The sequence below is a fragment of the Harpia harpyja genome, chromosome Z, assembly GCF_026419915.1.
Source record: "Harpia harpyja isolate bHarHar1 chromosome Z, bHarHar1 primary haplotype, whole genome shotgun sequence".
Classification (NCBI taxonomy): Eukaryota; Metazoa; Chordata; class Aves; order Accipitriformes; family Accipitridae; genus Harpia; species Harpia harpyja.
This window is the reverse complement of record NC_068969.1, coordinates 91,864,173-91,877,443: the sequence shown is the minus strand read 5'-3', so window position 1 is coordinate 91,877,443 and position 13,271 is coordinate 91,864,173. Positions and strand designations below refer to the sequence as shown.

Below are 13,271 nucleotides of genomic sequence, written 5' to 3'. Positions count from 1 at the left end.
GGGGCGAGTGCCTGCAACACCCCCCGGCCCCTCTTCTCCAGACTGCTGCTTTCAGGTGAGGGGTGAATGCCTGCAACCCACTCCCAGCCCCTCTTCTCCAGGCCACCACTTTCGGGTGACGGGCAAGTGCCTGCAACACCCCCCAGTCCCTCTTCTCCAGGCCACTGCTTTTGGGAGAGGGGCGAGTGCCTGCAACCCCCGCCACCAGCTCTCCTCCTCTAACTCTCCAGTTTCGGGGCTGCAGCTGTGCATTCCCACCTGCGCCCCCCGCCCCCAAAGTCACCACTCGTGGGGTGCAGCAGCAGGCCCAGTGCCCCCCCTGTCATGCTGCTGCTGACCGCCCTCCCCTCTCCCCACAGCACACCCATGGGGCCATCCATACAGTGGCGAAGAGCAGACGGATTCCTGTCATGAAACGCAGGTCAGTGATGGTGGCTCCCAAGCTGGGGCTTTGTATCCGCATCGCCCTGGGAGACATCGGCAACTGCACCTCTGAGCCAAAGACACAGGCTGCCGCCAAAGTGATGGTCCTGGGCTGCAGGTGGAAGCGGGCCATCAGGTCCTTTCTCATGATCTCCCTGGGGAAGATGGCTACCAGGAGGACCATGCTGGGGGCCACCACCAGGCAGGTGCTGCCACCAGCCCTGAAGCCCTCCCAGGTATGGCCCGCCGCCTCCTCCCCAGCACTGCGGGGCTGCTGGATGCAGCTCACCCCACAGGAGCCCTCACTTGGCCTGGGCTGAGCTCTGGAAGGAGGTGCTACCCACACTGATCCCGAATTTCCTTGTAGTTGGCGCCTCAGTCTCCAACCCCCATGGAGGTATCTGAATGTTCCCCATCAGACGATGCGCTATGTCAGGCTTTTTCTGATGTCTTGCTTGATATGGAAGACGTAGATGCGGAAGATGCTTCTGACCCAAGCCTCTGCAGCAGCTATGTGAAGGACATCTACAAGTATCTGAGACAGCTTGAGGTTAGTAGGAGTAGGTCAGAAGTGCAAGGGGCATCTGCTGACACTGACAGTGAACCTGTCATAGGCATGGCTTGCAGCTGGTATTCACTTTCACCTATTGATTTTCCTGAGGCACTAATAAGTCATCCCTTAACTTTAAAATACAAGATTAAACTGAGCTGATAACATAAACAGATGCTGGTTGTTAGACCAAACAACTAGTAGTACTAGTATCATGCTCTTTCTAGCCCATCTCTAGTAAACAAAGAAACCTGGTGCCCTATGGCCTACACCTATGGGCTATGCATGTACTGAACTCCTTGATAAGCCTTAAGATGCAACAGAGGCTAGGCATTACAAATCCTTCAGCTAAGTGACGAGATCTAATAACTGTATTCCTTCCACACAGCAAAAAAACCCAGTCAGACCCAAATACCTGGATGGCCAGAAAATCAATGGGTACATGCGTGCCGTGCTAATGGACTGGCTTGTGCAAGTACAGTTAAAATTCAGACTCCAGCAGGAGACCTTGTTCCTGGCAGTTGCTCTCACTGATCGCTTCCTGCAGGTGAGTGTCTCTTGCCCAGTGTCAGGCAATGCTTCTACCCTAAGCTAATGCATAACGAGCACTGATCAGTAACACCCTATGTGGGCATTTGATGTTGAATTGTGTGCACCACATAACCCTCTTAGCTATGAACAATGACTTGATATATCAAAACTGCTTATGCCTCTCCCCGATTTGATCTCAAAGCCTTCTAAATACCCCTGCAGATACCAATAGAGGTAACAGATGATGTACAGTTATTCCGTATATGCCAGTATGATCATCCTGCTGTAGAACAAACTTCACACTGGCTACCTTTAAAAGCTGTGTTCTGAGCAAAGTCATTCAGATAAATCTCTACTGCTTCTTACTACAGGACAATCTTGTTTCCAAGAAGATGTTGCAGCTGGTTGGTACTACGGCTATGTTCATTGCCAGCAAATACGAAGAGATACTTCCCCCGCATATTGGAGACTTTACCTATATAACTGCTGACACTTATACAAAGCTACAAATCCGCCAGATGGAGGTGAAGATCCTGCAAGCCCTGGACTTTGGTCTGAGCCTCCCTCTCCCTCCGCACTTCCTAAGAAGGATTTCAAAGGTTTCAGAGGTAATGCTGGGAAAATGCGTTACTGTAAGCAACACCTGGAAAAGTCAATACTCTACTGTGGCAGCTTGTTAAAATGGTTCAAAACCTTAGAGTACTGCAACCGTTGGCAACTGAGCCTGGTTGAGACCTGTCTCTTGTGTGTTTGTCTGCTTGTGGTCACGTGAGCCTAACCCACCCAAAACCAGAGTTAAAATGTGTGCCTGCTACTGCAGGTGACTGCTAGCCTGCCATTGAAAGGAGTGTTCCTAGACTATGAGCAGCCTGTGATTAAGTTACTTGGATTTCAAGCCTATAGCTCCGAAAATGTTCGCTAAGGGAGTATTTCTTTCTGCTTGACTAAACAAAGGCTTGACAGGATGTTCTTGCCTTGGAGATAGCCAATACTTAACTCTGATTTCCTGCAGATGAACTTCCAACAGCACTGTCTGGCTAAGTACCTGATGGAGTTGTCCATTTTGGACTATGATATGGTTCACCTCCTTCCATCCAAGACTGCAGCCGCTGCCTGCTGTTTGGCTCTGCAACTCACTGGATGTGAGTGGGTAAGTCATGCTTGTCAGACCACCTCCTAGTTTGGAATTTGGTGTGCCTGTGCACCAGCTTAAAAGGCCACCCTGGGCCAGGTGCATGCCTTCTGCTTCCTTCACGGTATCTCAGCATGTCGTCTCCCTGTGGCCCATTACAAGGGCACAGCAGTAGAGCAGTAACTGTTAACCCTCCCCTGTGAGACAGGAGACTGCAATTGCCCAAGCCCAACAGAAGACAAAGAACCCAGTGTACTCAGATTGTTCTAGTAGGCTTGTCTAAAGACTTACCTTCGTTTCAGACACCAACTCTGCAATCCTGCATGTCTTACACTGAAAGCGACCTTCTCCCAGTTATGCGGCATATAGCAAAGAACGTAATCCTTGTGAATAAGGGTGTTACCATGCAGATGGTAAGCAGCATCTCACAGGGCAGTCGGGGAGTATGTGTGGTTAAGTGTCAATATGTGGTGCTTTGAAGCTGGCTTAGCTGAGCCACTGCTGTCAGGCTTGGATCAGACTGGCTCACTTCAGCTGAAGATCTCAATCTTGCCCAAGTGGCATGAGCCAGCTGTGAACTGGTGGTGTGTGCTAGGGTGGGCTATGGGCTTGGCTTGACCATCAAGCCTCAATTGAGCTGGAATAGTGTAGGTTTATGAACAGGATAAACTTAATAACACTTATCTCTCTGCAGGCAATCAGGGACAAATATGCCAGCAGCACCAATGGCAACATAAGCACCACTGGACAGCTGAACTCTTCTTGCTTGTGGGATCTAGCTCAGCCTCTGATTAAGTAGCAAATCGTATCTGATATCAAGCAGAATAATGACTCTCTGCTGTTGTGTATATAATGTACCTTATTTGTGTGTTTCAGCCTTTTAATAAAGTATTTCCACTTTGTGTTCTGTGGGGTAGCACAGATGACTTCCTACAGTGGAGGTGTCTGGCAGGGGGGGGCTAGCCCAGCTGGACTGGCTGATCCCCCATCTAGGGCTATAGGCACCTGCTGATGTAGTGGCAGAGACAGCATCTGCCAGGTTAGCCAAATTGGAGTGCAGCTCTATTTAACTTAGTATTTATTTTTTATAGGATATTTTTGTTAGTAGCTGTTGTGGTTTAAGCCCAGCTGGTAAGCCACTCGCTCACCAATCCCCCCTGACCCCCATCCCTGGCCATGGTGGGAGGAGGAGAAAATATAAAGGCAGGCTTGTGGGTCGAGATAAGGATCAGGAGGGATCACTCACCACTTATGGTCACAGGCAAAAGTCAGGCTCAACTTGGGGAAGAAACAAAATCCATTTAATTTACTACACATCAAAACAAGGATATTAGGAAGTAAAACCAAACTTTAGAACACCTTCCCCCCACCCCTGCCTCCTTCCCGGCTCAACTTCTCTCCCTCCTCCCCCACAGCAGTGCAGAGGATGGGGTCAGCTTGCCACACGTCTCTGCTGCTCCTTCCTCCTCAGGGGGAGGACTCCTCACTCATCCCCTGCTCCACCGTGGGGTCCCTCCCATGGGATACGGTCCTTCACGAACATCTCCAACATGGGTCCTTTCCACAGGCTGCAGATCCTCACAAACTTCACTGGTGTGGGTCCTTTCAAGGGGCTGCAGTTCCTCCTGAACTTCCCTGGCGTGGGTCCTTTCTGCAGGCCAATCTTCAGGCACAGACTGCTCCAGCGCGGGCTTTCCCACAGAGTCACGGCCATCTTGGGGGGCATCCCCCTGCTCCGTCGTGGGGTCCTCCCCGGGCTGCAGGTGGGCATCTGCTCCCCTGCTCCCCTCCATGGGCTGGGGGGGACAGCCTGCCGTCTCACCACGGGCTGCAGGGGCATCCCCTCCTCCCCCGCTCCTCCGCCCCCTCCCTCTTCACTGACCTCGCTGTCTGCAGAGGTGTTCCTCTCACATCCCACTCCCCTCTCTGCTGCAGGTTCCCCTTCTTAAATCTGTTCCCCCAGAGGCGCTACCACCGTCGCTGGTGGGCTCAGCCTTGGCCAGAGGCGGGCCCGACTTGGAGCCGGGGAAGCTTCTAGCAGCTTCTCACAGGAGCCAGCCCTGTGGCCCCCTGCCCCACTACCAAAAAAAGCCCCGTGCTGCAGGAACCCGTAACAGTAACTTGTGACTAGTCAGCTCTGCCTCTAGGAGAACACCACTGAGAGAGCTGTATCTGCCTTCACTTGGCAGCAATAACTTTTTTGTCGACCACTTCCCCCGTGGGTTTGTTTTTTTTAAATCTCTGTTACAAGTATTTAACTGTACTTCTCCTTCCCTTCTGTTATTTATCTGAAAAACACCCAGGAGAAGGGACTGCCTCCCTCCCTTCTTGCGCCTGCCACAGGTGAAGGGGCTTTTTACGGGAAGGGCCTGTGTGGGCAATAAGCTCCGCAACCACCACATGCCCTTCTGACGACCGCGGGCAGCCTGGGTCAGACACGGGGCGCTTGTTCGGGCCGGGGTGCCACCGTCCGTGTGCCCGCCCCGCCCCTGGCGGCGGGGCGCGCCCGTCCCCCCCTGGCGGCCGAGCGCCGAAACGCCGATGGGGAAGAAGAGGCGCGGGATTGGCTGGAGCGCCGCCGCACCAGGCAGAAACAACCGCTGGCCGCGCTGCCGAGGGCCGCGCGCGGGATTTTTGAAGAAGAGGCCATGGAGCCGATGCAGTGGGAGCCGGGCGCGGCCGACGTGGACACCGAGGCGGAGGCGGACACAGACACGGACACGGAGGTGGACGCGGACGCGGCGGTGGCGGCCGAGCCCGAGAGGAAGGCGGACGTCCTCATGCTGCTCCGGTCAGTGCCGGCGGGGGGGGGCCGGGGAGTCGGCGGCGGCGAGCTAGGCCGCGGTGGGGTGGGCGTGAGGGGCGGCGGCTGCGGCCGGGCCCCCGCAGCGCCCGCCGTGCGGGGCCTGACCGGTGTCGCTTTGCTTCTGCTCCTGCTCCAGGCTGAGGGACCAGATCAAGCAGCAGCTCGCGGAGTACAGCACGGCGGTTCATGCCCGTAAGCTTCTCCCTGCTCTGACTCCCCCCGACCACCCCCGGCGCTTCCTCTTAATGTGATGTTACAGTAATACAGCATGTGGCGTGGCTGATAGGTGTATTCTTAAAAACTATTTATCAAAAGCGCTCCTCATAGTAGTGAAATACTTTTCTTGGCTGAGCATCTTACTGCATTTTCTAGACGGCTCTTGGAGACCTGTTTGCATACTTACAAAACTGCCTCGTGACTGTTGCCAGCTGCCCTTTCTCCTCTTGGGTTTTCGCTTTAGACCCAGGACTCTGACACGTGATGGTGGTTTTCAGGAATCTGAGTACTGGGGATGAAGTCGTACCAAAAGTCCGCCAAAGTGTTTGGCAGCAATACTGATGTAAAGTGTTTCTTCTTGTTTCCGTTATTTACGCCTTCTTCCACTGAACCAGGCAGCTGCATATATAGAGCAATGCTGTGAGCCAGCTCTGGCATGTCTAAAACATGCTAATGGAAATATTTTAAAGCCTAATTATTTCTCTGCTGCAGCTGATCGACAGTGTAGTCTCACTAACAGTGGAAGAGATGATAAGGCGTGGAGGTAGGAATAAGAAATACCTTGTTAGTATAGCCATCAAACTGCTAATCCTTTACGCTCTGTAGATAGTATTTAAAAGTCTTTGTTGTGCTTTTTTTAGTGACGTTCTTTCTTTGCAGGTCAAGTAATTTGCTGCGATTACGTCAAGAACCAAAACAAAATCAAGAAGTATGTCATTGCGTAACTTCAAGCTTTTTATGTATTTTAAAGTAAAGAGGAGAAGGGTTAAGAACTGAGCTTGGACGTTCTCTTCTAGTTATTCCTTCTTAGTAAATCTCTGGATTAACGATCAGTACTTTGTAGGAGTCCAGTGAAAATAAAGGAAACGAAGAGAATCATAGAACAGTTTGAGTTGGAAGGGACCTTAAACATCATCTAGTTCCACCCCCCCTGCCATGGGCAGGGACACCTTCCACTAGACCAGGTTGCTCAAAGCCTCAACCAACCTGGTCTTGAACACTTCCAGGGAGGGGGCATCCACAACTTCTCTGGGTGACCTGTTCCCATGCCTCACCACCCTCACAGTGAAGAATTTCTTATGTGTAATCTAAATCTACCCTCATTCAGTTTAAAGCCATGACCCCTTGTCCTATCACTATGTGCCTTTGTAAAAAGTCCCTCTGCAGCTTTCCTGTAGGCCCCCTTTAGGTACTGGAAGGCTGCTATAAGGCCTCCTTGGAGCCTTCTCTTCAGGCTGAACAAGCCCAACTCTCTTAGCCTGTCTTCACAGGAGAGGTGTTTCATTCCTCTGATCATCTTCGTGGCCCTCCTCTGGACTTGCTCCAACAGGTCCATCTTCTATATGGGGAAGAAATATTTTACTCAGTCTCCTAATGTAGTTCTGTATCTGATGTGTCTTCTAAACTTGCAGTCTTTCTTGTGATGGCTAGAATTCACTGATATAGTTCCACATGCTAAAATACTCTTGGCCTTAATAATTTGTGGTTTATAAGAAAAATTCTTGCTTTAGACATGTAGAGAGCCAGTTAAAAGTGTGACATTGCTTTTAAGTTTTTGTTATCTTCACATTGTTTGGGGTTGTGGTGTTTTTGTTTTGTTTTTTTTCCCTTCAGGGACACAGAAGATTGGGAAAGACGTCTGGAGGAAGTAACCATCTCTTTACAGAACAAGACGTTAGCCTTGCAAAGGTAGAATTTTCTTCTTGTTTATTTGGAGGTTTTCTGTTTGTTTATGTGTGCGCACGTACGTGCACATATACATTATTCTGATTAAAATAGGATTTCAAAGTGGTATGGTGTGTGTTACAAACATGAGAGATTTTAGTACCATCTAACCAGTAAGAATGCAGATGGAGATACTGTAGAGAACAAAAAAAATTACAAGTTGAAATGTGTAAATCCAAAGTTTCCTGCAAAATTGTGAAAGTCTGACTGTATAAATCAGAAAACGTATTTCTTGGCAGTATTTTGCCAATGCATATGAAAAGGTGGAAGTTTGATAGGTGTTATACATCTCCTGTGTTACATGGCAGTTCATTTGAATTCCCACCTTTGCCCAGCTTCCTTTCTGCAGACTCTGGGATTAATGGTGTCCGAGTATGTTTGGCAAGAAAGGAAGGAGTTGTCACTCTCACAAATAATCACTGGTACGCCTTTCTTGTCCTGAGAGTTATGCCCCCTTATTTAAGAAGTGTGATATTTAAAAGGTACTGAGTATTTTATACATATAATCCCAATGTGAAAGTGGACATACATACATACATGGAACCTTGGAAATACCTCTTCTGTTACTTAGCTAAATCTGCTTCTCTCAGTTTCTTACCAGTTCTTATCAGTTATATGTTTCTTCCCCACACTATGCAGGATCCAACTTACGTTTGCCCTGAGAAACAAAATGAAGCAAAATGATGATGACTCACGGTAAGGTGTTCTTGGGTAAAGAATGGCTAGAAAGGAATGGACTTTACACAGTTTAATGTGACATGTTTCTACATTACTTCATTGTACCTTGTTTAAAAGCAAGCTTCCTGCTTCTAGTTTTGACTGAATGATATACTGTCCACCTTCTGGCTAGAGTCAGCATGATCAGACCTCTTATACCTAGGGTGGATTTACATTGGGGCTCTGAATTAACCAACCTTTGGTTAAAGAGATCATAATTTTTGATTGACTATTGAGAACTGTTTGTAGTTAAGAGTTTTTTGTCTTTAATGCATGAGTTACCTGCATTTATAATAGCTGAGCACATATTACAGGCTTGTAACAGAGCCTTGCCTCTGCTTTGCTGCCTTCATTAATTAATCATGTAGGAGCTTAATGTCTTTGAAAAAGAACTGAAAGTTTCAAAGATGTTTAAAATTAGCTTTTAATTTCCTGCCCAATATTAATGGGTGTGTGCATGTGAAGTGTTATATGAGAAATTTAATTTCTGCCAGAAATACAGCCGAAAACATTGCATCTCCATGATGTCCCTGCCATGAGCCAGAATTCAGGAGCTTCAGTTCTTAGCCATTCTCAGGTGGCTAGGCTTCCTTGATGCCTTCCAGGCTCTGTGATTTGAAATGTTAAACAGACTTAACTGAAACATTACGGAAACTGAGAGGGAAGTAAGGAGACTCTTTGGCCCCCACAACAATACTTGGTATTAGGAAGGGTGCAGTGTGTCAAAAAAAAAAAAAAAAAAAAAGGTATACTTTATTTTGGTGTTAGGGGAAATGGGGATTTTTTTCATTTAATACAAATAACCTTGATTAAAATATTTATGCTGGTGACTCATATTAGTGGTCTTAAAGTATGCAACTGTGTTTTCTTCCTTAGACTGATCACGGAAACTGTGAAACGCATAGTAACGCTCAGCCAGAGAATAATTAAATGTCAGCAGGTAAGTGGCAGTTGTAGCTTCTGTTGCAGTCGTGCAGGTCTACCAACCTTAACGTGAGCAGGAGTACAATTTGAAAGTAACAGGATCACACAAGTCATTTGAAGCTAAATGTGTGGCCCAAAGGGTGAGGTTTCTACTAATAGTAAAATTACCAAAATGATTACTGAAAGTGAGTATGTAAGAAAGTCTGCTTCTAGAGCCGCCCTTAACTGCTTTTGTGGATTGAATTAGCATCTTTCAATATTTTTTGGAGCCAAGAGTCTAGGAGATACTTTTTTTTTTTTCTTTCTTTCTTTCAGCAAGCACGTGAGAAGGAGCAGAAATTGATTGACATTAGAAGGAAAAGACTCAGTAAGTGTTAGCTGTATTGACTTTGTTTTATATTTGAATGTACAGTTCATTTTTTAAAGTCCTTGTAGCAATATTAATTTACATCTGAAGTAACTGCAAAACTCTCAACACAGTTATAAAACTTCTGAAAAGAGTAGGAAGTACTGTAAAAATGAGCTGGTGTGTTGTCTACTTGAGCATGAGACTGACGTGTTAGAATGAGAGATGCAAGAAACTCAGAAAGTGTGTGGTGGTGGTTTATTATTTAGTGGAAGCTCCCCAGAAAATTACACATCATTAGTAATTTAATAAGTCCTACAACACCTAAAGGATTTTATTTTTTGTCAGACTGTACCTTTATGAAATGTTTGCAGAATAGGGGAGGGGATTTACTTACAAAGAACTCTTGTAATAGTATATATGTTGGTATTCAGTAAGCTTGTTAAGAGTGGATCAAATTTAGATGTGAAGTCAATCTTCAGAACTTAATAAGGTAAATACGTTTTTTGAATGCTCCTAATGTCATATGACCAGGTTTGCCAACAGTTTTAACTGGTTTTTGTTTCATGCATAGGAAGTGGTGTATATGTTGACAGTAATGAACACAGACAATGAAATACCTGCCTTCATAGGAAAATGAACATCCCTAATATCTTCGGAAATAAAGGAAGAAATGCTCTGTCAGCATTCTTTCAATGTATAAACTGTCCCTAACTGACCTTATTCAGTCTAGTTTTTAGCCTGGTTTCCTATAAAAAACTAGTAATATTCACTGGTGTTGTCCATATGTCCCTTGTATGACTTCAGAATTTGGTTTCAATCAAATTTGAAAAAGGGGAAAGGGTCTTAAACACCACTGACTATACAAGTTGTGACAACTGAAGACAGGGTGTAGGACAGATGTTCAAATTACGGTCCGTGTCTGATGGAAATGCAAAGAGCATACAAAGTACTTTCTGTTTTGCTAGCAGCCAGGGATCAATGAGCTTTGACACCAGGTAGCCACAGCACGTGTTGTCTCTCGTGTGAAAGAATTATCTTGAGGTGTGTTGGAGGGAAGGGACAGAGTGTGAAGTTAGGGTTATTGCAGTGGAAGTGCCTTAGATGTCTCTGAGGAAAAAAGCATATCTTTAGTTCTATGGCTCACCTAACTACTTCTTAACACTTCATTTTCCTGATAATGGAACAGCACTAAAAACAGCTGGAAGGGAGAAACTACTGCAAGTTCATACCGTGATGAAAAAACAGAAGGAGGAACAAGCAAGGGTGAACATGATCGAAACACTGGAGGTGATACGTAATAAGTTGGAAAAAGAGATACAGATGACTACAGTAATTAAAAATGTATTTCAGGTAATGTGTTGTAGGTTTTAGTAGCAAGTTTGCGGTTTTGCATTACAGTCAAGATAACATAGTGTATGGTAAATGTAACTTCAAACAAAATTGTGTTTTCTAAAATCTTTAAGTAACTAGGGTGATGGAAAAACTGCTGTATGAAAGGAAAACTTTAGTGCTTTAAAAGCTAAAAGCATGAAATCATCACAAACTTCTTTGGAATAATTATTTACAGAGTTTAGAGATGGTCTGTCTATCTTTATTCCTTTGTTCCCTTAAAGGTACAAAAATAATCCATTTTCTCAGAGAATATCTGTCACAGAAGTGGCTGTCTTTCCTTATGCTGTCACCCTACACCCCTCCAGATCAGTTTCCCCATCTTATGGTTAGGAAAAATAAGTAGGTCTTAATCCCGTGATACCAGCAAGCCAGACTGCTGCTCTCAGTCTGCCCCTTCCGACCACATGCGCTTCTCTGTTTGCATCGCCCACTGCAGCCTTGTGAAAGCCTTGGCCTGCAGCCATGGCCAGTCTCGAAATACTTTCAGTGGTGTAGCCTTCAACCTTTTGGTTACCCACATATCAGAGGCTGCTGACGAGTGTGTATCCATGGAGCTGGCTGGCAGGTCATGTGGAGTGTGGAGTCATGCAAAGTGAGGAAGAAAACCTCATGATTTGGGGTGGGTGGAAGGGCCTCCTGCAGCATCCTCTGCTCCAAGGGGCTCAAGTAAAGCTCACATACGCTGTGCTGCAGTCTGGTACTCTGCGTCTCACTGTGTGACTTGTCCTGGCTTCCTTCACCTGGGTCCACAGATCAGTGGCTTAAGTAGAAAGATGGGAGGCACAGTGAATGGTAAATTGCAATTGCAGTACTCTTGAGTTTATCTGCAAATGGGTTATGAAATCCCGTTCAGTGCACACTAAGTTTATTTAAAAAATATAGGCTGGGGAAAAGAGAGAACATATTGGACAGCTTCAGGTAGAACACAGGATATAACCATGTCGTGAATTTGAATGATCGGAGAATTTCAAGGACAGAAAGTGAGCCACCGGTTTTCATATTACCTGTTATGTCTACTACTAGTTTGCATTAGTAACAATGTTATATCTCAAATTGAGAACGAGAAATTAAACATTTTAGTGGGTTTTAGATTAGATTCCTAGAATTATCTTCTGGTTTTGTATTCCTGAAATCTTCTGAGCTGTGAGTAGAGCAAATCTTCTTTGGTTAAATTTAGTAATTCCCATTTTCAATCCAGATTGGCAGGGTGAGAACATTAACTGTGTTATCTTGTGTTTGAGGCAAACTTTATTCCATGTGTTTAAAAAACAAAAAAAATATCCTCTAGGAAATTCAAAGCACTGCTTTTGCGGGTTTTTTGCCTATGTATTGACAATAGGATCTAAAACAATACTTCCCTTCCTCCTCTTTCCCTTCATCCCGCCTACTTCAAACACTGCTGTGAATTTCAAGGGCTTCTAAATTAAAAAATGGGCAGCTTTTGAGAGGTTTTACTAGGAATAATCCTTTTTAAGGGCTTTTTTTAACCAATAATCTTTCCTTCTTACAGAGTATCATAATTGCAAGCAGAGTTAACTGGGCAGAAGATCCATCTTTGAAGGCAATTGTTCTACAGCTTGAAGATGATGTCTATTTGCTGTGATTCAGGAGAGATACTGTTTAATCTTATATAGTGTATGTAATCAATGGACTAAACTTGATTGCTTTCATAATGCATATTAATCTCACTTTAGGAATTTGAAAATGTAACCTTTCTGGTAGTTGTTGTTCTCTCAAGAGACTCAGAACGTGGCCATGCAACTCTTTGAAGTGAAATTTAATTCTTGGCACACAGTGAATGTTTGAACAGGTAGCGTAGCTGGTGAAACTAACTGAAGAGCCGCTTTGTAGCTGTCCTGTCCCAGGTGCTCATCTCCCTCTGCAAGGCAGCAGAAACACAAGAAGAATAATCCATATATCCACACAAGCTTTTTTGTAAAATTTGGCTTAAACCAAGGCCCTGTCATGTCTGTCCTCACTCCCTGGGCACCAGCAGTCTGCAGAGCTCAGACAAGATCCAGGACCCTGCTCTGCCCCTGGTGGAAAGCTCAGACTGGAAAAGTTAGTTAAGTCACTCTTTGGTGTTTTTTTTTTTTAAGCTTTTTTATTAAAGTATTATGTATAACTTTAAACAGCGAAAAGTTTGTAGTTCTTGATTGTAACAGCCACTTGTGACTGTGCTATATGCTGATTAGTGAAGCAGAGCATCCAGCTGTAGACGCAATCTGTAGGTGCCGTCCCACGTAGCAAAATATGACACCACTAGGGAAAATGCACGTGAAGTGGAAGCATTGAGTTCATGCCATTGAATACTCAGCTAAGCAGTATTCTAAATATGGTTTTGCATTGACAATTGTGTTTTCAGTTTTTTGCCTGAAGAAACTCGTTCATGTTTTTATGCGTGTAATGTGTTAAAATATTTTTACTTTTGGCTTGGCACGTGATTATTAGCTTTAAAAAGGTGGATGGCAGGTCTCTTGATGGAATGAAAATAAAACAGGCTATC

The 13,271-nt window shown here is 45.5% G+C and overlaps 2 protein-coding genes across 2 annotated transcripts; both read left to right on the top strand.

Annotated features, from left to right (window-relative positions):
• Positions 1–410: 410 nt before the first annotated feature.
• Positions 411–3,435, top strand: LOC128137063 (G2/mitotic-specific cyclin-B1-like). The gene is made up of 7 exons (XM_052777681.1): positions 411–659; positions 791–973; positions 1,362–1,520; positions 1,876–2,112; positions 2,517–2,654; positions 2,939–3,049; positions 3,331–3,435. The coding sequence occupies exons 1-7, from the start codon at positions 411–413 to the stop codon at positions 3,433–3,435; spliced, it is 1,182 nt and encodes a 393-aa protein (XP_052633641.1).
• Positions 3,436–4,186: 751 nt separating this feature from the next.
• On the top strand, positions 4,187–12,548 carry LOC128136687 (centromere protein H-like). Its single transcript, XM_052776624.1, has 10 exons — positions 4,187–4,229; positions 5,022–5,427; positions 5,579–5,634; positions 6,319–6,367; positions 7,273–7,347; positions 8,023–8,079; positions 8,977–9,040; positions 9,340–9,391; positions 10,560–10,723; positions 12,276–12,548. Exons 1-10 carry the CDS (start codon positions 4,187–4,189, stop codon positions 12,366–12,368), a joined length of 1,059 nt encoding a protein of 352 aa, XP_052632584.1. The 3' UTR covers positions 12,369–12,548.
• Positions 12,549–13,271: the final 723 nt, after the last annotated feature.

Coding starts and splice junctions, on each gene's coding strand:
- LOC128137063 (XM_052777681.1), top strand. CDS start 411: ATGAAACGCAGGTCAGTGATGGTGGCTCCCAAGCTGGGGCTTTGTATC. Junction 974..1,361: donor AGTATCTGAGACAGCTTGAG/GTTAGTAGGAGT, acceptor CCTTCCACACAG/CAAAAAAACCCAGTCAGACC. Junction 2,113..2,516: donor GGATTTCAAAGGTTTCAGAG/GTAATGCTGGGA, acceptor GATTTCCTGCAG/ATGAACTTCCAACAGCACTG.
- LOC128136687 (XM_052776624.1), top strand. CDS start 4,187: ATGGGTCCTTTCCACAGGCTGCAGATCCTCACAAACTTCACTG. Junction 5,428..5,578: donor GACGTCCTCATGCTGCTCCG/GTCAGTGCCGGC, acceptor CTCCTGCTCCAG/GCTGAGGGACCAGATCAAGC. Junction 9,041..9,339: donor GAATAATTAAATGTCAGCAG/GTAAGTGGCAGT, acceptor TCTTTCTTTCAG/CAAGCACGTGAGAAGGAGCA.